At 36.6% G+C, this 27,145-nt stretch overlaps 2 protein-coding genes and 6 non-coding genes across 10 annotated transcripts; 7 read left to right on the top strand and 1 right to left on the bottom strand.

The window, feature by feature from the left end:
• The first annotated feature begins 103 nt into the window (after window positions 1–103).
• On the top strand, window positions 104–10,951 carry LOC113539440 (T-cell surface glycoprotein CD5). The gene is made up of 7 exons (XM_026935185.3): window positions 104–1,308; window positions 2,013–2,067; window positions 6,755–7,162; window positions 7,416–7,535; window positions 7,923–7,973; window positions 8,164–8,229; window positions 9,689–10,951. The coding sequence occupies exons 2-7, from the start codon at window positions 2,019–2,021 to the stop codon at window positions 9,766–9,768; spliced, it is 774 nt and encodes a 257-aa protein (XP_026790986.1). The 5' UTR covers window positions 104–1,308; window positions 2,013–2,018; the 3' UTR covers window positions 9,769–10,951.
• Window positions 10,952–14,069: 3,118 nt separating this feature from the next.
• tmem132a (transmembrane protein 132A) lies at window positions 14,070–22,586 on the top strand. 3 transcript variants are annotated; one of them, XM_053232499.1, is made up of 12 exons: window positions 14,070–15,636; window positions 15,855–15,946; window positions 16,816–16,896; window positions 16,999–17,208; window positions 18,116–18,618; window positions 18,710–18,862; window positions 19,146–19,341; window positions 19,621–19,764; window positions 19,911–20,110; window positions 20,714–20,933; window positions 21,069–21,260; window positions 21,597–22,586. In XM_053232499.1, exons 3-12 carry the CDS (start codon window positions 16,828–16,830, stop codon window positions 22,362–22,364), a joined length of 2,655 nt encoding a protein of 884 aa, XP_053088474.1. In that variant the 5' UTR covers window positions 14,070–15,636; window positions 15,855–15,946; window positions 16,816–16,827; the 3' UTR covers window positions 22,365–22,586. The 3 variants fall into 3 exon arrangements, with proteins under 3 accessions (XP_053088474.1, XP_053088475.1, XP_026790586.3); XM_053232500.1 differs by lacking the exon at window positions 14,070–15,636 and having other exon boundaries at window positions 15,688–15,946; XM_026934785.3 differs by lacking the exons at window positions 14,070–15,636; window positions 15,855–15,946 and having other exon boundaries at window positions 16,544–16,896.
• Window positions 22,587–23,682: 1,096 nt separating this feature from the next.
• trnae-cuc (transfer RNA glutamic acid (anticodon CUC)) lies at window positions 23,683–23,754 on the top strand. Its single transcript has one exon. It is a non-coding gene; the product is annotated as a tRNA-Glu (tRNA).
• A 303-nt stretch (window positions 23,755–24,057) lies between these two features.
• On the top strand, window positions 24,058–24,129 carry trnam-cau (transfer RNA methionine (anticodon CAU)). The gene has a single exon. It is a non-coding gene; the product is annotated as a tRNA-Met (tRNA).
• A 288-nt stretch (window positions 24,130–24,417) lies between these two features.
• On the bottom strand, window positions 24,418–24,490 carry trnak-cuu (transfer RNA lysine (anticodon CUU)). The gene has a single exon. It is a non-coding gene; the product is annotated as a tRNA-Lys (tRNA).
• A 472-nt stretch (window positions 24,491–24,962) lies between these two features.
• Window positions 24,963–25,034, top strand: trnam-cau (transfer RNA methionine (anticodon CAU)). The gene has a single exon. It is a non-coding gene; the product is annotated as a tRNA-Met (tRNA).
• Window positions 25,035–26,015: 981 nt separating this feature from the next.
• trnam-cau (transfer RNA methionine (anticodon CAU)) lies at window positions 26,016–26,087 on the top strand. Its single transcript has one exon. It is a non-coding gene; the product is annotated as a tRNA-Met (tRNA).
• Window positions 26,088–27,067: 980 nt separating this feature from the next.
• Window positions 27,068–27,139, top strand: trnam-cau (transfer RNA methionine (anticodon CAU)). The gene has a single exon. It is a non-coding gene; the product is annotated as a tRNA-Met (tRNA).
• Window positions 27,140–27,145: the final 6 nt, after the last annotated feature.

Below are 27,145 nucleotides of genomic sequence, written 5' to 3'. Positions count from 1 at the left end.
TGAGCCTCTAATTTCCTGGAAAGGGAGTTAGATTACCTGTTTTGCCCTTGTTATTTAAATCAAATTTTTAGAATTCAGAAAACAAACTTTTAACACTTAATATAATGAATCTTAAATAGAGTTTGTACATTCTCAGTGTTTAGGCTTTAGAGGCATTAAGTTAAGAGTCTTTTTTATGAATTTAATTAGGTAAAGCAAAACAGGCAGTTTGACTCACTTTCCAAATGTATTGAAATACAGTTAAAACTGAATCATAATCGAGATTTGAGGAGGTGTTTCGGGGATTTTTTGTTTGGCAAACCAGAATTTACGGGCCTTTCAACACCACTACGGCATGGTAAACCAACAGAGCGAAGCTTGACAAAGACTGAGAGAGTGAAGGAGGGTAAAGAGGCGATAGGGAAAGGGTGTAAACAAAAAAAGAAGAAATGAGCAATAGTAAGATGAAAGAAAAATGATGAGCGACTAGGTATTAGGCTCTTGCATCATTTGCATTCTGTGTTTTACCTTGAATTGTTATTTGTCATTAAAATTAGCCCTCCCTCTTGGGCTTTCTTATTTAAAATTTATAATACGTATGTGAATCATCATCTTACATCATCTTAAAAAAGAAAGAAACTATACTCTGTGGTCACAAAAATGGGTCAGATTATAAAATTCCTGATGAACTTACATAAAGATGTGTTCTAGGGTGTTCCATCCGTGTTCCTTTAGATAATTTGATTTCTTTGCCGAATTATTTGAGTTTATTAGAATTCAGATTTATTACAATCATTAGAATTAAGGTTAGTCCTCTACAAAATGCTCAGACACCCAGCATGTGCATCCCATTAAAAACCTCAACATTACAGCCATCTAAACAGGAAGTAAGGTAAAGAAATAATCACTCTGTCATCTTGTTTTTATGCTGCAGTGCTTAGTGCGTTGGTTCCACAAAAAGCAGAGGAACAGTTTGTATAAAAATTAACACAGATAAAATTACTCACGACACTACATCACTATTTCTCGCCCTCGTTTATTATGCCACTCACTGTGCTAACACCCACTTATTACAGTCTACGTGGCTTTTTTGCTCAAGTTTAAGATTTTTTTTTTCTTAGTCTTCCTTTGAAGTGAGGAAGCGGAGCAGTGTGCAGAGAGCAACATTCAAGATGTGGAGATGCACTGTATGGAGAGACTGAGTTAGACAGAGATGATGGGGGAGGAGAAATGAAAAAAGGATAGTTTTAACACCTCTGCCTGTTTCCTTTCGCTTCATTTGGATGTGTTGCTTGCTCTATACATTGCTTTGTGTGTTTTTCAGCTAAGGTAAGAACTTTTTGGGTATCTCTTGACACGGGATGCACTTTAATCTAAAAATCCTGGTTTAAGATGGTGGTTCATCAAGGAAAAGGCTATGTAGTCCCAGATTATGTTTTGTTTTCCTCCAGATAGCCAAACTGTAATATTTATTCTGTGATCATCTGTGCTCAATTCGCTGAAGAGCCCAGAAATGTAAATGTTTCATTGCATGATTAAAATCAGCATTAAACCTTCAGTCACAAAAAGTACAGCTGTTCTACTTAGTCAAGGCGTAGGCCTTACACAAATCTGCAGCAGTCAATCTGCTTTTTAAGATTAAAGGCGAAATGCACAATACAGGCCTATTAGAGGTTACAAACTCAATAAAATTGAGTGATGATTTGCTGTGGTTGAGGAAGATTGTATCTTCAGGTATGAAGAGCTCATTTGTTCTTCAAAGACAAAGCTGATTTAAAAGGCCTGATGTTTTGGAAATTGAAATGTGTTAGTTTTTCACTAACTCATGTTCTTTTAACTCAGCATTTTCTTCACTATTCATACTATTTTTCTTCACCCTTCATATTATTCATAACCCCTCAGCATTCAGCTTTTAAATGGGCAGGAAACATAGCTGTAGATTCACTTTTTAAATACGATTTTAAACAATATTTTTGGACTAACTGTGAAAGAAGTAAATTCAGTTCTAACGGTGTCTCCATATTTTCTGACAGTTACTGATGGACCACCTATTGCTGCTGGTGCTCATGCCGGCTGTTCTCGCTGGCGGTGAGTACTACTTTCATTCTTTATATTTATAAAATTTGGGCCATGACCTATGTTTCAACACGATGTCACCACAGCGTTTATTGGGAATGATCTGTCATATCACATGTATTCCATGGTGGATTCTGCTCTAGATCAAGGGCACCTGAGTGAATCCACGGGGGCCACAAAAACAGATTTTGCTAAGTTGCGTGACTTTATATGTCAGAAGTTAATTGGTGAAATGGGTGTGTGTTGTGCAGAACTGCATTTAACTTTAGACATGCTAGCAAGTTTGAGAGTTTCTCAGACAGACACCAGTGTAGCCATCTGTTTCAGCTTCTGGTAGCATCTTTTTTAGAGTGCTACACAATATTCTGATAATATTAATGCTCTAATTAGGCCTTTAGATGGATAGAGCCCTACCTTATAGTATGCCGATTATAATAATTTCTTATTATTGGGTTGTAAACTGATGTTTTCTATCAGCAGTTTTGCCTATGTTGCGCCTATTGCGTCTGAACTATACATGTTGTCTTAAAGACCAAAAGATGCATCAATATGCCCCATAAACTCACAAGATACTAATTCTTTAAGGCACTGTTTCAAGTCCCATAAAACAATACTGTATATTTAATGCAGGAAATTAATTCAGTTTAGTGCTTCCTTTATAATCACAACTAATTCCTGTATCTGCTTAAAAAACAGTTTAGGAATCATCCAATCTAAATATGGTTTTAGATTTTATGAGTTAATACATGTTCGTCATTTCAAATCGCCACTGGCTAATCATTATATTAACGCAGCTCAATCTAGATTTTGACCGCATCCTCAAAAATCCTGCAAAGCCTGAGTTTGCAAAGTGCAACTGTGTTCAAACCACACTTTGAAAAAAAAAACAGAAAAGAACTATAAAATGAAGCATGTCTTCAAGTGCAATCTACGAAAACAGCAAGAGTACATGTGAGCAAAGCGGCAAATTGATTGCTTTTGAAATTGATTTTGTCATATGTCATGACACCAGTGTAGTCAACTGTTTCATCTTCTGGTACACATCATTCTGATCATATTAATACTCTAATTAGGCCTGGATGGATGGATAGATCCCTACCTTATAGTATTCCGATTATATATATTCTAAAACCATACTTATGTTTATAGCTGTGCAAACATCAGTCATGTATCACATGATCATGTGTAAAGTAATAATCAAGTAATGGGAAAAACTACAAGAATAGTGCCGACTGATTCAATAATGTCTTTGGCTGGTTACAATCACAATCACTACTTCACTTTATGCAAGGTCCACGTCTACCCTCTTGCTTGTTGCATTTGTATAAACGCAGTTAAAATTGTAGTGAAAACAGCCACAATACCTCCGATTCCTATTTCCTTCATGCCAAAAAGTATGCATTTTAACTTTCTGTTTCATTTCTTACTATTGAATGCACCGACATTGTGCAGTTGCGGTACTTTAACCGTAGAAAAATTTCAAACACATTCTGCAAATTGTTTTTTTTTTATTCTGTCAGTGTACAAATTACAAGGCCGAGTGAAAGGCCAGGCCTTCATTTCACTGTGAGTTATATACTGTATATAACTGCGTATGTGACAAATAAAATCTTGAATCTTGAAAGTGCTTAAAAAGTGTTGGAATGATAACTATTTTAGTTTCCACCACTCCCTCAACATATTGTTATCGATACCAGTGGTGTGTCTGGGGACATCCAGGGGTCTGGGAATCATAGCCTGGGGTCTGTTTTTGTTGGTTTTGTTTTACAGTGGTGAAAATGTAACAACCCACCATTATCATCGCTATTATATTTATGAGAGATCTACAGCTTCAGTATATAGCCAGAATATAATTATGTGTCTAATATTTGAATAGATGTATGTTGTTCGTAAACTAAATCTGTACCCTGTACTGTACAGTTCAGGGTCCATGGAATTTACTTTATAGTTAACAGGGTCCCTGGCTAAATAGCTGATTTGCAGAAGTGATAGGTTTAATCTTGTGGTCTTAGATGGTCTGTTAGTGATTGTATAATATATTTCACAAGTACATTTTTCAGAAGATGATTCACTTGCCCACAGATAGTCTGCATAAACATTACTAGACATAAATTATTTGTTTTCAGAATGTAAATGATTTGTCAGAATTTATTGCATTTAAAGTTTTTTGCAAATAAAAGCAAAACAAAAAGTTTTTATTTATTTACCTTAATACAGTAAGGTTTTAATATAGTCATTTTTTAATGTAGTAATTTCTGATCCATTTACTGGATTCTTTATCTTACCATAACGTACTCCATAAATTCTTATCGTTGAGTTTTAGATTGATGTTTTCTATCAACGATTAAAATTGTGTCTGTGTTGCGTCTGAACTATAAATACATCAGTATGCCCCATAAACTCTACAAAGATACTAATTTTACAATGTACTGTTTAAAGTCCCATAAAACAATATATTTAAATTAATTCAAATTAATTCAGTTTAGTGTTTGCTTTGTCATGACTGATGCTATACCTGCTTAAAAAACGATTAGGAATCATCCTAGGTATTAGCCTACATAGTGTTTTTAATGTGAATAATATTAGCAGCTCAGTCTAGATTTTGAGCACACCATCAAAAATCCTGCAAAGCCTCAGCTTGCACAGTGCAAATGTGTTCAAGCCACACTTTGAAAAAAAAAAGGACTACAAAATGAAGCATGTCTTCAAATGCTATCTACAAAAACAGCAAAAGTGCATGTGAGCATGTGAGCAAAGCCGCAGATGTTGATTTTGTCGTATGTCATGACCTAGCATTATAAAAGCTTGTCATGACAAGGCAACAACAGCAAATATAATTTAGAAAGTTGTGTTTTTGGCATTAAAATATTATCACTTTCAGTCAGTGGCATAGTGGGGACTGATTTGTAAAAATGAATTCTAATCATTTCAATAGATTTACACATTTGAGTAGTGATGCGCTATGACAGCGTTCATATTTGAGTTTTCACATACACTGCCAGTCAAAAGGTTTTTTTTTTTTTTAATGTTTTATTACAGTTTATCCACTACTGGTAAATAAATAAGGTAAAAAAAATAAAGAATTATTCCATCAAATACTTTAATATTTGTATTTAAGGACTTATTCATCGTCCACTCACATATTCTAATGGGGAGTGCTTTATTAAAGACAAGTGCACTTGTTTAGTGAAGCAGTTACTGTAAGACTGTAAATTGCTATAAGCCTAGATTTGTTTTACAGTTAAAAGTGTTAATGTCAAGTGTAAGACAAATATATGTCGTGTTCTACAAGCGCCTAGATAGTGTGATCTAGATCGGCCTTTTCCAGTAAGATGTAGATAGTTTTCCGATAAAATAAAATGTCGCAAATATTTCATATTTCGTGTATACCCATTTCTCACTTTGATACTCTAGAATTAGAAAATTTAAATTGAACACATTTCTTGGAGTTTCACCAAAAATGATAATAAGGGATGATAAAAAAATTTTGACTCGTGGTGAGAATTGTGAAGACGATCTTTTACAGAATTTACATTTACTCATTTTGCAAGCTTAATTCACTTACGACTCCAATCAGAGTGTAGAGCTGAGTAGTTGAGGGATGACGATTGCACAATTGGCATGCCATTTACCTCTCGTAACATTTTTTTGTTTTCGTTTTTCAATAATTTAAGAAAACATGCATTTAAACTTTGCATTCATTTTTCAATAATTTAAGAAAACACGCATTTAACCTTATGGAAAACGTGTTAACTTATCTCATGCAACAACGTCTAATTTTTTTTCAAGGTTTCTTTGCTGATAATGGCTGCATTTTGTTCTTAAATGAGTAACAGGGTTGAACGTAACAGGGATGAGATTTTTAACACAGAATTAGCAAATACAAAAAATGTGCTTAACTCACATCCATGCTAATGGTGTGAGTACATTAACTTCATCCTAATTATTTAACATAATTTTTTTTAAATTCATAATTTACTTATGTATATAACTGGATACCAAATATATAATTTGGGTAGCAGCAGTACTTTCAAAGTGACCTTGTCAGTCAATATCACAATAAGAGGGGGAAAGAATTGGAGTCCCATATTCCCATGATCTTAAGGAAATCCAGATGATGAAATATCCAAGTATAACTTATGGGATGTGAATGTGTTGTTGTGGAACACGGTGAAAATATATGTTTTTCATAACCTATAATAGATGACTCGTGGAAAAGGATATTTCAAGCAAATGGATTAACACCTTTATGCAAAAATAATAAGATTTTTGAAGTATTTTATTGATTATATTTCAAGGTAAATTATAGTTATATTGGGCTGGGACAGGCAAAAATGGGGCAGACAAAAGTGCTTTAGACAAGTTCTATTAATGTTATTTATCTGAAACATGTTCATAGATTGTTGTAATGTACATCTTCTCCTTAACTTTACATACACATTTGTAAAAGTTACAACAGTGGGACACAAATGTCACCCCAATCGCAGTATCACCCAGTGGGTCTCTCGCAGTGCTTCTGATCACTAGCAAATAGTCTTAACCATTTTCGTAGCAACTGTTTTTATCCAGTTTCAAACCTAAAGCCACTCTAATAACTATTACGAAATACTATGTAAAACAGTTCAGCGTTTGCCTCTCAATTTACTTCTTTACTTTTCTTTACTTCATAACCTCACATTCTCTATGATTTCTGTTACAGAATCAATTATTGGAAACGGGACTACCACTGAATCCACTCCTGCTCATAATGTTACTAGTTCCATACCTACATGTGCACCCACAATCACCAATAAGCCCAATATTGCGGCACCGCCGCCTGCAGTGGGCAGGATAAAGGTGAAATGGTTGAAGGACAACCAGTGTCAGGGCTTCATATACTTCTCCTTAAATTATACACGACCTGAGAAGTATCTTTGTTTCAATACTGATTATATTATAAAATCCAATTTGGGTTATGAGTTATGTGAGGAGAGGAGATGTGGAGAGTTCCTTGGCTTCAAGTCCCAGAAGCCCCAGAAGCCCCAGGAGTGGCAAGGTTATACGATCTATGAAAACCTAACTGGTTCCGATGAAAAAGCATGCACTGGAATATACGTTACCTGCAAAGGTGTGTATGTGTGTGTGTATGTATATATATTAAAATATACATACATGTTTTGTATATATATATATATATATATATATATATATATATATACAATGTGTGTATGAATGTGTGAAAATGTATTTATATATATATATATATACATATATATATATATGTGTGTGTGTGTGTGTGTGTGTGTGTAACATGCAATGAAATTACAGAATCATATTTTGTACAATGTATTTACAGTAACCACTGTATTTATGTTTCTCAGATGTAGAAAGCAAAGAACTGGTGGTCTATAAAGTAATAACAGGCTTGTTACTGACACTGATCCTTGCCATCCTTCTCTGTCGATTTGCACAGCCAACGTACATAGCTGTCCGCAAGAGATGTGAGTCACGGAAACTTTATTTTTAATTTCTAACCCCCAGGTTATTATTCAGTTATTCATCCTAAAGCCAAAACCTATTTAGTTACTACAGTTGAATCTAGTAGGAATGCATGTACCTGTCAATGTCTCCTGGGAGTTTATAGGGTAAAAATCGTTCATGTTCACTGTAAATACTGACATTTATAGTGAAACTTGGTTTTAAGTTGTTTAAACCTTCACAGTACATTCAGTGGACATTCCAAATTGCTCACAAAAATAGCATATGCCCTGGTACATATTTCAATTAGTGAATCACTTTTTTACTTCTTAATACAAGTTTGGAAATGTTAGTGCAGCATTAACATATACAACATGTGGTTAACTTGTCTTTATTTTAATTTACTGTAGTTTCACAGAAGCAGCAGAATCGTTGGATCGGCCCAACACAGAGCCAGAGTGGTGAGTCATCTCTCTCTCTCTCTCTCTCTCTCTCTCCCTCTCTCTCTATCTCTCTCTCTCACTGTCTCACACACACTCACTCACACACACACCCCCACCCCCACACGTGAACATTCTTGCAGAGGTGAATGAACACTCAATATCTTTCACTCTTTGATATTTTTTCTCCTTTGATGTTTTTTTCTTCAAGTGTCCTACCATAGAGGGAAGGCTGGTAATCCCAATAACAATACAACGAAGAGGCAGTCCTATCCTGGTAAGTGTTTATACACACACACACACACAGACGGCAACCTCTATTTAGTCTTGAGGCAGAGACTGTTAGTCAATTAAAACAGGTAAATCCAAGATCACAATCCAATATCCAGGACAATGCACAGATGCTGAATGCATGACTGCTTTTTTAGTACTTTTTATTTTTATGTTGTTATTTTATTTATTTTCTTGTGTATTTTGTATATATTGCGCTTTTCTCAGTTTACTTGAAGGCCTTGAATCTTGAATACATAAATACTGAAAAAGTGCAATAATTGTAGGACGTGAGAAATGTACAGTGCTGTGCATATGTTTTTTTTTTGCAGATAGATGATTTGAGTATCAGATATATTTATATATATATTTATTTCAGCAGAATAGATATTTCCAGACTTTCCTTTTCCGAAAAAAGGGTTAACAGAGAACATTTTATATGTCATTAATGAAAGCACATTAAATAATAGGCCACTTTTAATGTAAATATCAACTTTGTAACTATGTAGTCCAGTGCAATTGCGTTAAACAATTCAGACGAGTCCACAAGTTCACCACAGATTCAATTTATTTCTACTGCTCTCCATAGGTCTTCAAAAGAATTTTTCCAGATTCTTTTCATTATTTTTGATAGCACTGGTAGCCACACAGAAGAGCAGATGAATCATTTGTTTAAACTAGGCAACATAATTTTGCAAACCTGAGCAAACTGACTCTGCAAACTGCATCCGGTAGTAAGCCGTTGTTAGCAGAGTTGGTAAGAGTACACAAATTCCTTACTCAAATAATAGTACAGTTCCTCCTTGTTCTTTACTTAAATTAAAGTGCATTTTAATTCAGAATTCAAAATTAAACCCCTGAATTTGTATATTAATGTACTTCTGACCAGGAACCAAGGAACATCCTCAAACATTAACTAAGCATAACTAACAACAGCTACAGGCGCATCCCAAATAGCTCAAATGTTAGCTAGCATGATAACTCTGACAATACAAACTAGACTGCAGCTAATAGTTAATTGTCAATGCAAACAGGTTAAATAAATATAGATTTTTCTTATCCAAATTTCTTGAACCACAAGAGCTTTTCATAGTTGTTTTTCGGTGTATACCTCCATTGTGCTTGCTTGTGGGTGTACAGATAACCAATCACACATGAAATATAGAAATGTACATCAAGGAATCATTCAACCCCCTGTTCTTCAACTGCTAGAAGCTTTCCCGAAATATGTAGATTATAAAGTACCCAATCTATTTTTTTTTCTTGGAACGTAATGACTAAATATCAAGTCTTAAGTGAAAGAAAATCATAAATACAAGTGCTTCAGAATATAAGTACAGTAACCTGAGTATATAGGTCAGTTATTGTTAATGATTTCGCATCTTCTCCATTTTGACTTTTACCTAAATTCTGCTCACTCACACACACTGGCACTTTGATACAATTAGACTTTTGTGTGTTGCCAGGTTTGGAAAGACTTTCGGTAAATCCCAGCAGAGAGCCTTCGTCGAACAGGAACAGTGACTACGACTCATATGGCGGTTAAACTCCTCTCGTACAGTGTAGGAGTTTGTGAAAATATTTCTTTTGAAGGCTCTGATGTTGTGTGAAGATCAACATGGTAATCGTAACAGCCGGTCTGATATTAAATTTTGGCAAACAAAATAATGTATATTTCATAGTGTTAGCCAGACTTTTACTTCATCTGCACCCACATGTTCTATCACTATTAATTCATGAATTCATAAATTTGCTACCAATTTATATGTTTTCACTTTTGTTATAACACATAAATTTATAATCTTTCTGATAAACTAGTCCCACAGGGCATACTAAATAGTTTATTTATTGGTTTGCTTTTTTGACCTGAGATTGATTCATAAACCTAACAAAATTGTTCTTTATTTGCTTGTTCTTGCTCTGAATAATTAATAGTCTATTATATTGTCTCTTATTGTTATATTGTTTAGATTGTATCTATTTTGATTTTAATTAATGCATTCTGTTGTAGAGATTGAATATGTAATGTGATACAGTTTTAATGAAGTGCTTAAATAACTATTTGGTAATGCTTTACTTTAAGGTTTCTGTAACTAGCATTATTTACTGCATTGGTTAACATAAACAAACTATGAACGCCAGCATTAATAAACCATAAGTACTGTGTATTGATTGATTTTGTTAAATTGTTAACGAAGTACACCTGTATTTACTGTTTCTTCAAAATAAGAAAGAAAAATAAGTCCACATATATTAGTAAAAATGAAATGATAGCATGATGCTATGTGCTGTCAGCTTCCTGAACTCTGGCCTCCAGGTGTAAATACTGGAACTTGCTTTTCAGCCTCAGTTCTCAATTTGACCAGTTATCAAACACGAACATGTTAACTAAGGTGTTGGTTCATTTTGTTCAGTGTGGGATTCATTTTACACCCTGATGGTATGAACATTGATTTATTCAGGTGTTGAATATTTGGCTTATTTAGTATTTGATTTATTAAGTGTTAGTTATTTTAGTAATTAATATTGGTTTATTCACTAATGTGTTACATAATGTCAGTTAAGTGGATCTAAATGTAAAGCGTTACTATTATTTCTTTTATTTAATAAATAAAGCTTGATGAATCTTTGTCTCTCTCACTCTGTGTGTGTGTGTGTGTGTGACTGTGTGTGTTAGAGCATGATTCCCATTGTGTGAATTCGGGTGGAGGTAGAGAGAGAGGGGGAGTGTGAGAGCAGGTGATGCTGGGAGACAGGCAGAGAAGAATATGAATGCACAGCTTTGCAGCACTGTGGTTTCCTGTCGTGTTTGGACTAACTTCCTGTTTGTGTTATTTCTGTCGTTCATTCTATCTCTTGCTCTAAAAATATTGCAGGTTCACAAGATCTCCTCCATCTGCTTCTTTCAGAGTCCAAATTTCACTCATTCATTTATTTTATCTCTGTCCATTCTTTTCTATTTCTTGTCTTCCTTCCTTTCTTTCTAATAAAGATAAGTATTATTGGGTAGAATTTTCTTGATCCACTTTATCCTTTTCCATCCTTAGCTTAGCCAACTAAATTATTTTTTGTTGTTGATATAAAGCACTATGAGTACTGAAACATTTACGACTAATGCAACTGTGAGAGAGGCATGTTTGGTTAAGAATGTTTTTACTAGATAAATGTAAGGGTATGCATGTGCTTCAGCATCTTTCCCATGTGTTTATATCTGTACTGTATCACAGACGTGTACACACCCAGAAATTTTGTTTTGCTGCAGATAGATATAGGCAGCTGACGTGTATATGACTAAGTAAAAAGGCACGAGAAAGCAGTTTACATTGGAGGTACAGGAATTTTAAGCAACATACCTGTGATGTATATTATTATTATTATTATTATTATTATTATTATTATTATTATTCTTTTAGCTGTAACCTTGAACAATATAGATTTAAATAATATAAAAAAGACATCAAAAACTATTTTTGATGCTTTACTGAGTATTTCAAGACCTTTTAGATTAAAAAGTCTGTTGTAGATACACAAATGACTCTAATGTATGACGTTAACACTATCCAATTTCAAAACAATTAGGAAACTGGAAAAAAAAAATTTAGTTAAAATATGTGTGAGGTAACTAAAATAATAATAATAATAAAAAAAATATAAAACATCAAGAATTATGTTATAATAAGTGTTTTGAAAAATACTTTTAAAAAATTAAGGAAACATTGGTGTATATAGAATCACAATTCATTATCATTTCCTAATGAATCGTAGTATCTCCTTAAAAACGAATTAATATAGAATAATAAATAGAATAATTTCTATATGTATCTACAGCAGCAGTTATATTATTGTATTATTGAACAAATAAAACTTTTCTATTCTATTTTCTATAAGACATACTTTGTTTCAGTGTGTGGGAGAGAGGGAGGGAGGGTGGATGGATAAGTGCCATCTCCTCCTCATCCTCAGGTCAGAAAAGCGGATTATCTCTATAGTTTGAATGAGGTTGCAGCAGAGCACAATGACAGCTGACAACAGATTACATGTAGAGATTAGCACAGCGAATAAATTCCTCCATATCCATCCATCATCCATTCCTTCCATGCATGTACTGCAACACAAATATGAGTTGTATGCATAAAGCGGTTTGTATGTTCTTATGCCTTAATTGTTTAAATATGTCATTGTATATTTTTTTTTACATGACCAAAGGTGCCATATAGATCAAAAAAAGGTTTGTTGTACAGTTTTAGTTATGCAGCACCAAAGGCATGGAGGTACAGTACGTATGAGCAAAGGAATAAGCAGCAGACATCTGTGTTTATCAGTGTGTTGGTGTGTGTGGGAGAATGATTGCGATAGTCTGACATCCTGAGTGTGTGAATGCTTTGTGTGGTTTAATGCTATAGGTTTATGCTAAGCTCTTTGTCTCTAATCTCTTTCTATTCTATCACTGAGCTGAAGTGAATCTGATAAAGGAATATTCTGACCTCCTCTCTGGTAACCCGTCACTTAAGGTTGGTGTTCATAAGGCTACATAAAGTAAAATGAAACTGCATTAGCATTTATAAAGGCTTATTATTACAACCTGTAAATAGTAAAGTAAAATAAGTAAAAATAAAGTAAAATAAAACATGTCATACTGTCTCCAACTGTCATTAAAAATATCAACTAACTCCTCTTTTAAAAACCCTTTATAAATGTTTATTAAGGTTTATGTCACGTGTCATAAAGGGCTTATATAGGCATAACGTAGTGCTTATGTAAAGTGTTACAACATTGTTCATCACAGTTGACACCCATTAGAAGTAGGTTCATGTCAGCTGTCATAATGGACTTATTTAGGTCACAAGTAGGCCTATGAACACCGCCCTCAAGTAAAATATCATTGACGTAGCTAGGTACTTCTCTTATCTACTAAAACCTATAATTATATGGGAAAAGAAGGTGAATAGTGTAAGTAAGAGTAAAATAGGAATGTTGACTTCCCTTTTAATGGAGAAGACAATATCTAAATTCACTATATGCTATACAGACTATATGCCACACACAATATATGCTAACAGGATTATGACTTTAATACATCATGCATTATTTTTGCCCTCTTAATAACCTCTTATTGAAATCAAACATTAAAAGTTTAAAATGGTCAATTTAAGTGATGTCTACTTTTGTTCATTTACAATGGTGGGAAATATGTATTCAGACATATTTGTTTTTGTTATTTAGTATAGTTCCACTTCCAGTTTACACACCTAATGTCTTTGGATTTTGTCCATATTAATATGAAAAAACATAAGCATAAACAAAGATTTTTAAAAAAAATTAATTGGGAAAAAGTATTCAGACACCACAAATGAATAACATTAGTACCTTGTTGCACAGCCGTTGTTGGCAGTTACAGCTTCGAGTCATCTACATAATGTGCTTTTTGTAACATCACGGTTCAGTTTTGGCCCATTCCTAATCGTCTTCATTTCCCCAAGGTTACAAGAGTCCCTCTGATAGATTTGCAATTTCAAAATCCTCTATAAACAAAGTCAAATGATTGCCAGTGTATATTGCTCCAGAAGAGTTTGTGTAAATGATTTTAGACATGCATCTGTGCTACTGTTTCAGCAGAGGAGTTTTGCGTGGGTTGTAGATGGTAATGGTGCAGTTCACTGCGTATTGTGCTCTGTGTAACTGTTGTTCCTGATGTTTTCAGCTCATCCTGGAAGTCTTTTCGAGTGACTGCTGGTTTTTCTCTGTGTGTGTGTGTGTGTGTGTGTGTGTATATATATATATATATATATATATATATATATACACATACTATATGGCCAAAAGTTTGTGGACAGCTGACCATAACAATCATATGTTCTTTTTGAACATCCTGTTCCAGATTTAGTCCCATTTTGCTGTTATAATAACCTCCAATCTTCTGGGAAGGCTTTCCACTAGATTTTGGAATATGGCTGTGGAGATTTCTGCTCATTCAGCCACAACAGAATTAGTGAAGTCAGACACTGATGTTGGGTGAGGTGAGCTGGTGTGCAGTTGGAGTTCTAGTTCATCCCAAAGGTGTTCAGTGGGGTTGAGGTCAGGGCTCTGTGCAGGACACTCGAGTTCTGCTACTCCAACTTTGGCAAACCATATGTTCATGGATCTTGCTTTGTGCACAGGGGCATTGTCATGCTCGAACATGTTTGGCCCTCTTAGTTCCAGTGAAGGGAAATTGTAATAAGGGGGCAGTCGTGGCTTAATGGATAGAGAGTCGGACTTGTAACCCGAAGGTGAACCTGAAGGTTGTGGGTTCGAGTCTCAGGTCCAGCAGGGATTGTGGGTGGGGGGAGTGAATGACCAGCGCCCTCTCCTGGTGAGACTCTTGAGCAAGGTGAGACCCTTGAGCAAGGCACCGAACCCCCAAACTGCTCCCTGGGCGCCGCAGCAAAAAAAAAAAAAAAAAAAGGCTGCCCACTGCTCCGGGTGTGTGTTCACGGTGTGTGTTTGTGTTCACTACTGTGTGTGTGCACTTGGATGGGTTAAATGCAGAGCACAAATTCCTAGTATGGGTCACCATACTTGGCCACAAGTCACTTCACTACTCACTAATGCTACAGCATATAAAGATATTCTATAAAGCTGTGTGTTTCCAACTTTGTTGCAACAGTTTAGGGAAGACACACATATGGGTGTGATGGTCAGGTGTCCACAAACTTTTGGCCATATATATATACTTTTTCCCTATCAGTTCAGTTTTTAGAAATTTTAATAAAAATATCTTTGTTTATGCTTTGTTTAATGCATCATTATAAGTACAAAGTCAAAACACATTATGCGTGTAGATTTGAAGTGGATATATACACTATAAGTATATTAAATAACAAAGACAATAGTGTCAGAATTCTTAGTTCCGCTGTATCCTCACTTTGGAGGAGCCACCATTTCCTTGTATACATTGTATATATCCTTGTATATACAAACAAACAAGAAAGGGAGATGAAAAAAGCGAGGGATGACAGCGAATTGGAACAGAGAAAGAGGATTATTTACCATTTTAAATGAATAAATCTGCACTGTGCAGGGTAGAGTGGGATTGAGAGAGAGAGAGAGAGAGAGAGAGAGAGAGAGAGAAATAGAGAGAGTAAAATAGTTAGAAGGCAACAATCCAGGCACCAGGGCTATAGATCAATGAGAATTAGAAAGAGAAAAAACTTAAACCACCATATAAACAAATGGAGAAGAGCAATTCCAAAATCATTTTCAACAAAACTAGACATTTTGGAAGCACTGGCAAAACAGGTAGCTGTTTAACTCAGTATCATAGTGAAAGAAAATAATACACAGAGAAAATGCTTTTAAATTGGTCAAGATGCCTGAAGGGAGAGGCCAAAATTCTACGTTCTGTTTCATGTTCTGGAGACACCAAACAAATGAGGTAAGAAAATAAATTCATTCTTAACTGCTACAGCCATATAGACATATAGTAACTCGCAGCTGTGATCCTTTACCATTTTCTGCAATGTAATTTCCAAAAAAATTTGAGTTTAATTTGTCAGCAAACCTAAATTCAGGAATACATGACAACAATTTGTAGAATTTTACAAATAAGGATGGACTGGGGGGATGATGTTTTTTTTTTTCTTGTTGTTTTAGGGATGAAGTGATGGTTGAGCTCAGAATCTTTGGAGCGCTATATAGCACTTTGACTATGAAACTGATAATCCTCTGCTGCGTTGTGGTGCTCTGTAAGTTCAAAACAGTTTATTCGCACATAACAACCACATTTGCTTCCACTAATATTGTAATTGTCTGCTTCTGTTCATTTAAAGAATCCCAGTTTACCATGATTACCATGTACATGAGTTTTATTCAGGAAATTCATGGATTGTTTTGACAACATTCTTCTGATTGTTATGATGTCCTCAGTGCATTTGATATATTACTTTCCTTTACGTCAGTTTTTGTGTATAGCATTTGCTCTCTCTTCCAACTTCACTCAAAGACTCCTCTCAGGCTGTGTGTAGTTGGATTCCCAGCATCTGGTTCCTCAAAGCCACAATTAGGTTGAAACTGAAATTATTAAAATACTTTAAACCAGTAGCATTCCAGGAATTCCATGACTAAATTTAATAGTCCTGTACAAACAACATGTATCTACGGTGCATTTTAACTTTTAAAATTAACACATAATCATTCTGTTTTTACATGTGAGGAATAATCCAAGGACTAATGACATTGTTGAGGTCATTTCTCATGGGCCCAACAGTGACTCTTTACCAGTTTGGGAATGTTTTATACATATTAACTCATATACTGTCATACAGTGACCATGAATAGCACTGAGATTTTATTAAATGTGGTGGTGTTAGTAGAAAGATTGAATTTTTGTCTACAAAATATGAGTTTAATAAATCAGTTCTCTTATCAATGCACAATGTCATCTCCAACTTTTCTATTCTCCCCACCTCCTTAATCTCAAGCCCACACCCAGCCTCCACCTTCTCTCTCCCTCCCAGTCCAAATCTCTGTCCTTCCCCCATGGCACTCTCTCACCGTGTCTCAAGCTGATCTGAGCCTCCTCTTTACCAACTCCAGCCCTTTCTCCTTTACGCAGTCCCTGCTGCTCATGCCTCCTGTAGGAACTGACTCTAAACCAGTCCTCCATGCTACTTTTGGTCCTTACTCAGTGACTCAGGTACATTTCCAACATTCAATTGTAATTCATTTCAACCTCTACTGGGTTTGAATGTAGTATTTGTCCATTACTCATCTTCCCCCGTTTTTCTTTTTTGTCCAGCTTGTTTCTGAACCTTTAGCTCCGTTATCTGTACCTCTTGTGGCATACCTGCTTTCCAAAACAGTTGAACAAAAGTGGGAGGCTGAACGAGGGGAAGGTTTTACAGTCAGAGTGTTGTTCCATATGAAAGGTGACTCAAGCAGAAGAACATGTGTGACCCTTCATGCTTTCAAACAGACAGAGGAGCAGAAAGCATCCTGCATTGCCCAGGTATTGCCAAAGATGCAGGGCAAGCTTTACATACAATTCCTTGCTTACAAAGGTCTGTATGAGCAAATAACATAACTGAATGACGTTAGCAGTTACCTTTTAATGCTTAACCATTAAGGATTAGTTTATGACTATAAATAAGTAAGACAATTCGAAGTGGTTATATTTTGTTTCACATTGGCACTGCGCATTACCACTTTTGAGTAACACCACTGAACAGAGGAAACATGTCAGTCTTGAATTTGATGCAGATAATAAACACAATCTTCACTGTCCATTTGGCTTTAAACATTCTGTATTTGTCATTGGCTTATTTTTAAACACGCCATGTTGGCAGTTCACTAATTAGACCACTGAGATGAAAAAAATTAGACTATACAGATGAAAAATCTATGAAAGTCTGCTGAAAGCTCTCCCCTTTCTGAGCTTATGTCTCTAGCATTGTAGCTAGTCTTTGGTCTCCCCTCAGCTAAATAATTTACACAAATGCATGATTTACGCAAATGACTAGATAAGCCACAACAGAGGATCTGCTACAGAAGCCACAATGTCATGGAGTCAATGAACTATGGACAGTTTTATTCAAAAAATAAATCTGTAATAAAAATAAAGGTGATTGAACTTTTGTACTCAGGTTGGTCCAAAACTTTACTGAGTCTACATCTGGCCCGTGGTCTGCCAGTTAATGACCCCTGCTTTAAAGCATTGCAGGATTCCATCGTTGTAGAGAGCCAGTGCCTATCATGCATTTACAAATAATTTACATAACTGGTTATGCAACCAGTAAGCAGGTCGTTTTGCTGAAACCCTTCTGCTTGCAACAATGATGTTTGATGTATTGCATTCTTTTATACTTGTGTTGTTTTTCTTTTCCAATATCTGTCCCCTGCACCATGTTCATTGGAAGCCTCCTCTAGGGCTGTGTGTGGTCACCATGACTTTACCCAAAGACTGGTTTAAGCCTGATCAGACTGTTCAACCACACCAGAGCCAAAGATTCAAACAACGCCATCCATACAGATCCCGATCCCCTAACCACAGCCCATGGGGAAAAAACTTGCCAGCATCTCTCAGGGCCAAACCCGGAATCCTTAGTGATATGATCCAGCTGTACTACTCTTCATTTGGCAGTGTGACCAACCATAAGATATCACCTCCTAGATGTGTGGTGGGCAAGCAGTCACAGAGAAATCTGTACTACATTGGATCTGTGGCTCTTCCGGATAAAGAAACCAAAAGTAACAAAACAACGCAAGGTTTTTCCTGCTCCAGTGAACTTGAGCAGGATGAGCTATGGCTGAATTCAGATGTACTGATTTACTATAACAAGGGGCCTGTGAGAGCTGGACAACCAGTTGGAGTCTCATTAAATCTAAGGGCGAATTTTAGTGGAGATTTCCTCATTGTGAAGTATGTTTGATTATCTTTAGAATCACACATATTAGATTGATAACTCTGGAAATTTACAGTCAATGCTGCAATGCTTTTTTTGTTTGCTCAGGCTTAAAGTGAAGAAAGGGTTACTGTCACTACAAGCCCATCCAAACAAAAACTCTCACCTGTGGGCTGTTAAAGTTGAGAAGACATCAGGCTCCAAACATGACACAATTTCCATAATCTCTCACAGAACTGGTACTGTTTTAGACAGACATGGGTAAGGTTAAAAGTTTTTATAACATAATAGTGTGAATGTGTAATGTTTCCAGTATATATTACATAGTATATTTCTCTGAGATAATAATTCAAACGATTAGATTGTAGTATTGCGCTAGCAGTGATATGCAGTTTTTAATGTTGCTTGGTCTTTGACTACGTTATTTTTCTGTTTAGTTCTGTGCAGTATATTCTGAGTTTACTGAGTGAAAAAGGTCAATCATTTGTTAAATCTCAAATCATTTCATTAATTTATTCATTTCTCTCTCCATCATCTTGCTCAGCACCTCAGCTCTGCGACTGGTGGCTTGTCTCTCAATTGAGGGCTTACACAGGAGCTTTGGAGTCGCAATGACAGTTCCAGTAAACTGGTGGGTGGAGGACACCACGCGCAATAGGCTGGTTTCACAACATTGGGCAGTAACGACCTTCCTCTCCTTTTCGGACAGAGAGATAGTGGGCATTGCTCCCATCACAGTGGTAAGTCACTAACGTAGCATATACTGTAGCTAGTTACACACATTGAAAATCCTCATAGTGGGGGAGGTGTCTCCTTTGGTTTATTCCATTTTCTCCTATATATTTTTCTTTTGTCTTCTATAAGGCTGGGGAGCTACGGATTGTCGATAGTTAAGGGCCTGCAATGTCCATTGGGACATACTTGTGAATTTGGGCTTCATACATAAACTTAACCTGAATTGAGCTTTGTTTTTGAAAGGCTTTAAACCATTGCATTCTTTATTTTCCCTACATTAACAGAGCAACACAATAATGAACACAGCCATCTTGTCTAGCCAATCAGTTTCCCTTCCGGTCGTAGTACTGGCGGTTGGGCAGGATGGCAAAGTATTTGATATTACTGCAGCAGTAAACTGTCAATCAACCAATGAAGACATTGTCAAGGTAAAGTGATACTTTTGAAAAGCACATTACACATTACATAAAATAATTATCTGTTAGGCTACATTAGCTATAAGGTGTATGTAGGTATGTGCTTTAAATATGCTGCTATCTTCCATGTGCTTACAATGCAGATCACATTTTTGCAGGTATCAAGTGATTGCTCTGCTGCTTATGTTGATGGAAGTGAATCCGGGGTGGGCAGCACCTGTGTAGAGGTGGAGTTTTCTCTGGGCATGATCAGAGGTTCTTTATGCCTGGCTGTGTGGGCTCCAGTAGTTCCTCTCCGTATCTCTCTCTCTGACACTGTCCTGAGCCCCATTGAGGGCTGGAGCTACTACACAGACAGGTACACATCAGTCCTTGGAATACAATTACAATAAATATATAAGTTTAAGAAATAATGAAGAATTCTTTTAAAAATTCATCAGTATATATAAATCAGCAAAGTTTGTTGTTGCTGTAGCATGGGTTCTTGTATCAATGACAGAACATTTATGGCTTTAATTTCCAAATGACTTCTGATGACTCAATAATTCAATCTGTTGTACAAGTTTGTGGTGGCATAGTGACACAGTCCCTGGTTCAATCCTTGAGCTGAGTGTGGCATTTCACATGTGCTCTCTCTCTCTCTCTGTATGAATTTCTTCTGGGATCTCAGGTTTCTTCCCATTTACCAAAAACATGCCCATATGTGGATGCACCCAGTGTTCTATGGATACACCTTGACACTGATCAGGATAAAACGGTTACTAAGCTGAGTGAATGCATATATGACCGACCTAGATAGACAGTGCTTTGTGTGCCATTCAGTTCCACAGAGACCCTGCACTGAATCCAGACACCATTGTGGAACTAATAGGAAGGCATGTAATTAGAAAGTAAAATTAGCATAACTAAAATTGTCTTCCTCTGTCTTTTTCTCTCAACCGCCCTACTCTTTCTCTTTCAGATGCATTCCAGTTTATCAAAGGGCCACCATACAGATTCTTGCACAGTTCAGTGCCCAGTCAGCCCAGGGACAACTTACCTACATGCTTGGATCACCTGATTGGTTTGTAGATGTAACAGACCTGGTTCGTGATTGCCTGAGGATAGAGAACTCTCGTGTCGCAGCTCTTCATGAGCAAAATTATGTAATTGGATTAGAGCCTGGAGTTACTTCACTAAATGTTAGTACCTAAAAGTCTAAGAATTTACCATAAAACATACAACATTCTTATGATGTTATTATAGTATAGTATAGTACAGTGACATACTGAATCAGTTTTTACAGCATTATACAGAACTTTCTCCTTCTTTCTCAGCTGATATCTAGTCAGTGGGATGGTGTGCTTGGCACTGCTGATGTCATTGTGACCTCTGAACCTGTGGCCCCTGGTGACCTTTCTGTACATTTAGTGGGTGGTCTTGGTCTGTCAGTCACCTCAAGCTCCTCAAATCCTTCTGTCATCACAGCAACTGTGACTTCTCATAACACACTCTATAACCATGGGCAAGTAAGTATTCATAGTTTCGGCTGTCACTCTTGTACTAGCAGTTACAAAATATCTGTTAAAATTAGTAGTAGTAAGTGAAGGTTAAAGACTGAACTTAATCTTGAAGGCCCTTTTTCAAAGGTCTTCTTTTCTTCTACAAAAAAAAAACATTGAATGGGATATGAAATCTCTTTAAGAGTATGACACAAGTCCAATCACCATGCAGCACTACAGCCACATATTTAAAAAGTATTCATTAAAAATCTAGACAGATTTTTCTCTCTTTTTTAACAATCTGTTATTTTCTCTACAACTGCACTTTTTTGTTTCTTTTTCCTCATTACCCTTGTCTCACAGGAAGCTTCTTTTAGTGTTTGGCTACAGTTTGGTGATGACACTGCCATTCTGCTCTCTGCGTTTAGCGAAATCCCTTTCTCTCTACATTTATCCTCACTGGCTGAATCGGTGGTTGCTATAACACCTGCCCCATCACAGCGTGTCCTTGCACAAGGAGATGGTGGAGGACCCCTTGTGAAAGCAGAACTTCTGGTCTCCACCTGTGAGCTCGTGTCTACCCACAATGAGATGGATGAGATCAAAGAGAGACATGGGACTCGGAGACTAGCCAAAGGATCAGGCTGGATAAGGGTGAATCTAGACGCAGACCTCTGGACTCTAGAAAGTGAAGATTCAGACTTTGAGATGACTGATGCATCAGATACATTTGCAGAGTTAGACACAAATGTGAATCGTAACTTCGAACAAGAACAAGCAGTCCTTAAGTCCGTTAACTATGATGGAAATACAAGCAATGACATGATTGCCTGGGATGACTTGGAGAGGGCAGTGTTGACACCCAATCACGAAGAAAATGCAGTGGATTTCTCTCCTGATGTGGAGAATAGAGAAGGGAAAATTGCTAACCGAAAGTTAGTATTTGGAGTTGGAGCTGTCTTCAGTTTGCTGTGTCTCTCCTCCCTTCTGTTTTTAGTCAACTTCACGCCATGTGTGATGAGGGAACTTGGGAAGAGACAAAGTAAAGAAATGATGAAACAGACAGAGGGAGAGACATTCACTCAGGAAGAGGAGAATGATGATAAAAAAGGGGAAGACGGGACATGGTAAGGAGAGATGATGACAGTGGAGCAAAGATGATTTTGTAAATACCCAACTTTCTGCACTTGTCCTTGTCTCTCTCAGATGAGATAAACATTTTCAGTTGTGATTTAGAATAAAGTAAAATATTGTCTTGTCAGCAGTTTAACATAAATGCGAGAAACACTATCCTCTTTTTTTGATAGAATTTTTTGCTGCTTAGCCTAATCTTATGTAAACCCTAAGCTTTCAAAAAAATAAATAAATAAATAAAAAAAATTTTAAAAAAAAAGGGGGGGGGGGGCGGGGGGGTCTTTCCCCTTATCTAATGTTATTCAATAATTTTTATTTCTTCCTGACACTAATAAAGGAAAAGTTTGTCATTTTAGAGCCTTAACCTTTTAAGTGTGTTTTGTTCAAGTCAAGTGGCTAACTACTCTATAGGCCTTGATGTGTTAACTCACAAAAAAGTTACTTATCAGTCATGCACATTTGGTTGAACACAGAAATATATTTTGCCACAACATTTATTCAGTGGAGCCTTAATACTAGTTATATCTTCTAATTTAGACAGCAGGCTAGTTTCAGTGCTTGGGATAATCCCTAATTAGCTTGTCTGTATTACTGTATTTTTAATATTTCTGTATATAGAAGAAATACTTTGGGGTGTCAGCTGAAAAGGACAAGCACAATTTCTTTAGATAGCCAAACTCTCTCAAGTTATTTGTTAATAATATTAGCTTTAAAGTTAACAAATAGCTAGCAGAACATAGGCTACTACTGTGCGGTAGAGCAGTGCTAATATACACTGGCTAGCAATGGGACTGATTATTACTACTGATTTAAAAATAATAAAATCACTGAATAACAGTCTACACTTTAATCTACGCTTTATAAGCTAATCCTATATTTTTGATTCTATACATATCTGGACCTACTTACAGTTATATACATTTACTGATTTTCTTCATCACAAAAGAAACTATTGCTATTTTTTTTTATTTGTATGCAAGCAGTGGTATTTGTCGCCCCCTGGTGGGGGCTCTGGTGTGCATTTAACTTACTTTTCTCACCTTAGAGCTGTTTTCTCCCGTTGTGTTTTTTTTTTTTTAATTAACAGCTAAAATGTTTTGTCTCCAAACAGACGCTTGATTGGAGGGTAAGTACATGATAGATCATGGTTCAACTTGCAATACTACTCATATGTAGAATGGCCTATGTATGCTGGCATAATTAACATTACACAGCACCACATGTTTCTCTGGTTAGTGAATGTGCTGGTTAAAAACACCAGTAGAATTAATGAGGTATCTGTATCTGTAAGTCTCACCAAGCAAGTTTCTACCTCTCCCTGGTGGTCTAGTGGTTAGGATTCGGCGCTCTCACCGCCGCGGCCCGGGTTCGATTCCCGGTCAGGGAATAAGTCTTTTTCCCTCATCCTAAGTCATGAGCTAGGTTTACGTTTTAAAACGAGTCATTTATCGTTTTAAAGTCTCATTTCTGAAACCTCATTGGCTGAACGATTTTATTGAGCGAGTTAATCGAACGCGGGTCAGCCAATCAGATTTCAGAAATGAGACCGTCCGTTCTTGTATGGTCATATCAGTACAAAAACATAAGCAAAAAAGAAATTCACAAAATTTTCACACACAAAATTCCGCGTTAGGCGCCTTAATAGTCCATGTCTGTTTCATATTCAGGCTCGACAAGAGTCATCGTCGCCAGCAGAGTGGCGCAGCGGAAGCGTGCTGGGCCCATAACCCAGAGGTCGATGGATCGAAACCATCCTCTGCTACGGCGTTCCTCTTTTCTTCTTCTCCCCTATTCTACAAATTCTCAAAATTCTTTTTTTAAAAATATGTATGAATTTATATCGTTGTATTTTCTTTTTATATGTGTAAGAAACGGAAAAGGGTTTGGGGACCTGTCTATCTATCTATCTAGTTTTAGTATGCTTACTAACACCATTAATGTGTATTGATGGATGTTATTTTCGACATGTGACTGCATCCGAGAAGCATCTCCCTAAACCTTCGGGTTGTAGTTCTTACGTTCACGGCGGAAAGTCTGAAAAGACGTGTTGCGCCCAACGTGGGGCTCGAACCCACGACCCTGAGATTAAGAGTCTCATGCTCTACCGACTGAGCTAGCCGGGCTGTGCACTCACTGAGATGGCAGATTATATGAGTCACTGAGGGTCCTTAAAAAAAATATCATTTCTATTTATTGTTGTGGAGCGTCCGCGACACAAGTTAGTTCCCGATGCCACTTATGTGATTACAGCTATAAACTGTCGTTCCTTCATCAACTTCTCTTTTTTTAATGAAACAACAAACAGCTTGTCATGTTACCAAGAAACCACAGAATCTCCTGTCCTGAGGACTTTCCCGTGACTGTTACTGTTTGTGGACACCGGACCATCACACCTACAAACTGTTGCTACAATCTTTGAAGCACACAATTGTTTAGGATGTCTTTGTATGCTGTAGCATTACAATTTCCCTTCACTGGAACTAAGAGACCCAAACTCGTTCTTATATTTTAAGGTACCAGCAATAACTGCTAGCAAATATCAAACACATCCTGAGAATCCTGAGAATCCTGAGAAACCAGAACAACACAAACAGCAGCAGAGTGGCGCAGCGGAAGCGTGCTGGGCCCATAACCCAGAGGTCGATGGATCGAAACCATCCTCTGCTATGTTTACATTTATCCAAAGAAAGGAAAATGAGGATACATCTTAATTAATTCCTTCAACTAATACACCAAAGCAGTACATCCATACATCTTCAAACACCCAACCTCAATTTACATCTAAATTATATAACGTCACTAATGTATTATAGTATTGCAATTTAGTATTTAGTATTGCACATTATTGCACAAACTGCACATATCTGCACCTTACATCTTCCATCCATATATCCATATAAATATTCTTATACAGTTTTTTTTATCCCTTCATATATTTTTATGTATATATTTTTCTATATTTTCTTATTTTATGTCAGAACAGTTGTATAAAGCATTTCACTGCAAGTAGTACTGTGTATGGTTATGCATGTGACAAAATTTGAATTTGATCAAGCAGAGAACAATACAAGTAGTGCTACTACCATACAAGATTTTTACACTGACACTGTTCAAAAGGTTCTGGTGCTGTGCATTTAAATATGAGCTGAACAAACCTTGAGATCCAAATTCTTTAGATTTATATTGCAAATTCACCAAAATATTCTCATGAAATCACAACTGTTTACTTTTGTTTCAACAATGTAATATATTACTTAACTCAGTCTTACCTCTGTCCACTCCGTTATGTCCTTGTCCACCTTGTCAAGTTCTTGTCCACCCAGTCATCTTCATGCTTTATTAAAATAAATCAATAATTCTTCCCAGCTGAAAAAAAAAAAAAAAAAAAAAAAAATAAAAAAAAAAAAAATTACAATTGATTTCTTATAAATAACAAGGAGTCAAGTAATATGATTCCAAATTTTGTTGCTGCTACTTTAGTTTTGGAAAAAAGGATGTCTGATGCAGATACGGTTAAGAATTAAACTAATTCTACAACAAAATGCATAATTCTAAAAGATTTTTAGGGGCCATATGAAATATTGTTGAAAAAGAGAATTATTTGTTTCACAAATCCAAGTAGTAGGTAACCAAGTAAAACCAAACACCAGCAGAGTGGCGCAGCGGAAGCGTGCTGGGCCCATAACCCAGAGGTCGATGGATCGAAACCATCCTCTGCTATGCTAATGTTCAGCAGATGCTTTTATCCAAAGAGACTTACAAAGGAGGAAATTAAGATATATCTCAATTCATTCCTTCAATTAATATATCAAACAGAGAACAATACAAGTAGTGCTACCATGCAAGACTTTTAATTGAATTCTACTGAAACAAAGTGCACAGAGTAGTGGTGTAAGTGCAGATTTTTTTTGGGGGGGGGGGGCAAGTTAGGGGTTACTTAAGTGTTCACGGAAAAGCTGGGTCTTTAGCCGTTTTTGAAGATAGTGACGGATTCTGCTGTCCAGATTGAGGTTGGAAGTTCATTCCACCACTGAGGGACAGTCAGTTTGAAGGTTCTGGAAAGGGACCTCATGCCTCGCTGAGTAGGCCTTACCAGGCGTCTGTCGTTAACTGATCGCAGGTTGTGGGAGGAAACATAAACCTCAAGGAGAATGATGAGGTAGGGGGGTGCTGTTCCAGACAAGGTCTTGTACATGAGCATCAAGGCCTTGAATTTGATGCAGGAGGCTACAGGAAGCCAGTGGAGGGAGACGAAGAGGGGTGTGATGTGGGTCCTTCTTGGCTGGTTGAAAACAAGGCGTGCTGCATTCTAAATCATCTGAAGGGGCTTGATGGAGCTGGCTGGGAGGCCCAGGAGTAGTGCGTTGCAGTAGACCAGTTTTGAGATAACAATAGCCTGGACTACTAGCTGTGTGGCATGATCAGTGAGATAGGGTCTGATTTTCTTGATGTTATACAGAATGAACCTACAAGACCGTGCTAAGCATTTTATTTTCTGCAATTTGTTTGAATTCAATTAAAACATCATTGTATTAAAACATCAGAAAAATTGTGGACCTGTGGATGATTTACCAAAGTGGTCGTAAGCTTTAAGTAGCTGAAAGAGTGGTACCACCAGAGTATCGCTAACAGTTCAAGATTCAAGGAATTATTTGTTTCACAAATCCAAGTAGTAGATAACCAAGGCCCCCACAGACAACAGCAGAGTGGCGCAGCGGAAGCGTGCTGGGCCCATAACCCAGAGGTCGATGGATCGAAACCATCCTCTGCTATGTTTG

This window comes from Pangasianodon hypophthalmus, chromosome 3 (genome assembly GCF_027358585.1).
Source record: "Pangasianodon hypophthalmus isolate fPanHyp1 chromosome 3, fPanHyp1.pri, whole genome shotgun sequence".
NCBI lineage: Eukaryota > Metazoa > Chordata > Actinopteri > Siluriformes > Pangasiidae > Pangasianodon > Pangasianodon hypophthalmus.
This window is presented reverse-complemented; position numbering and strand designations above follow the sequence as displayed.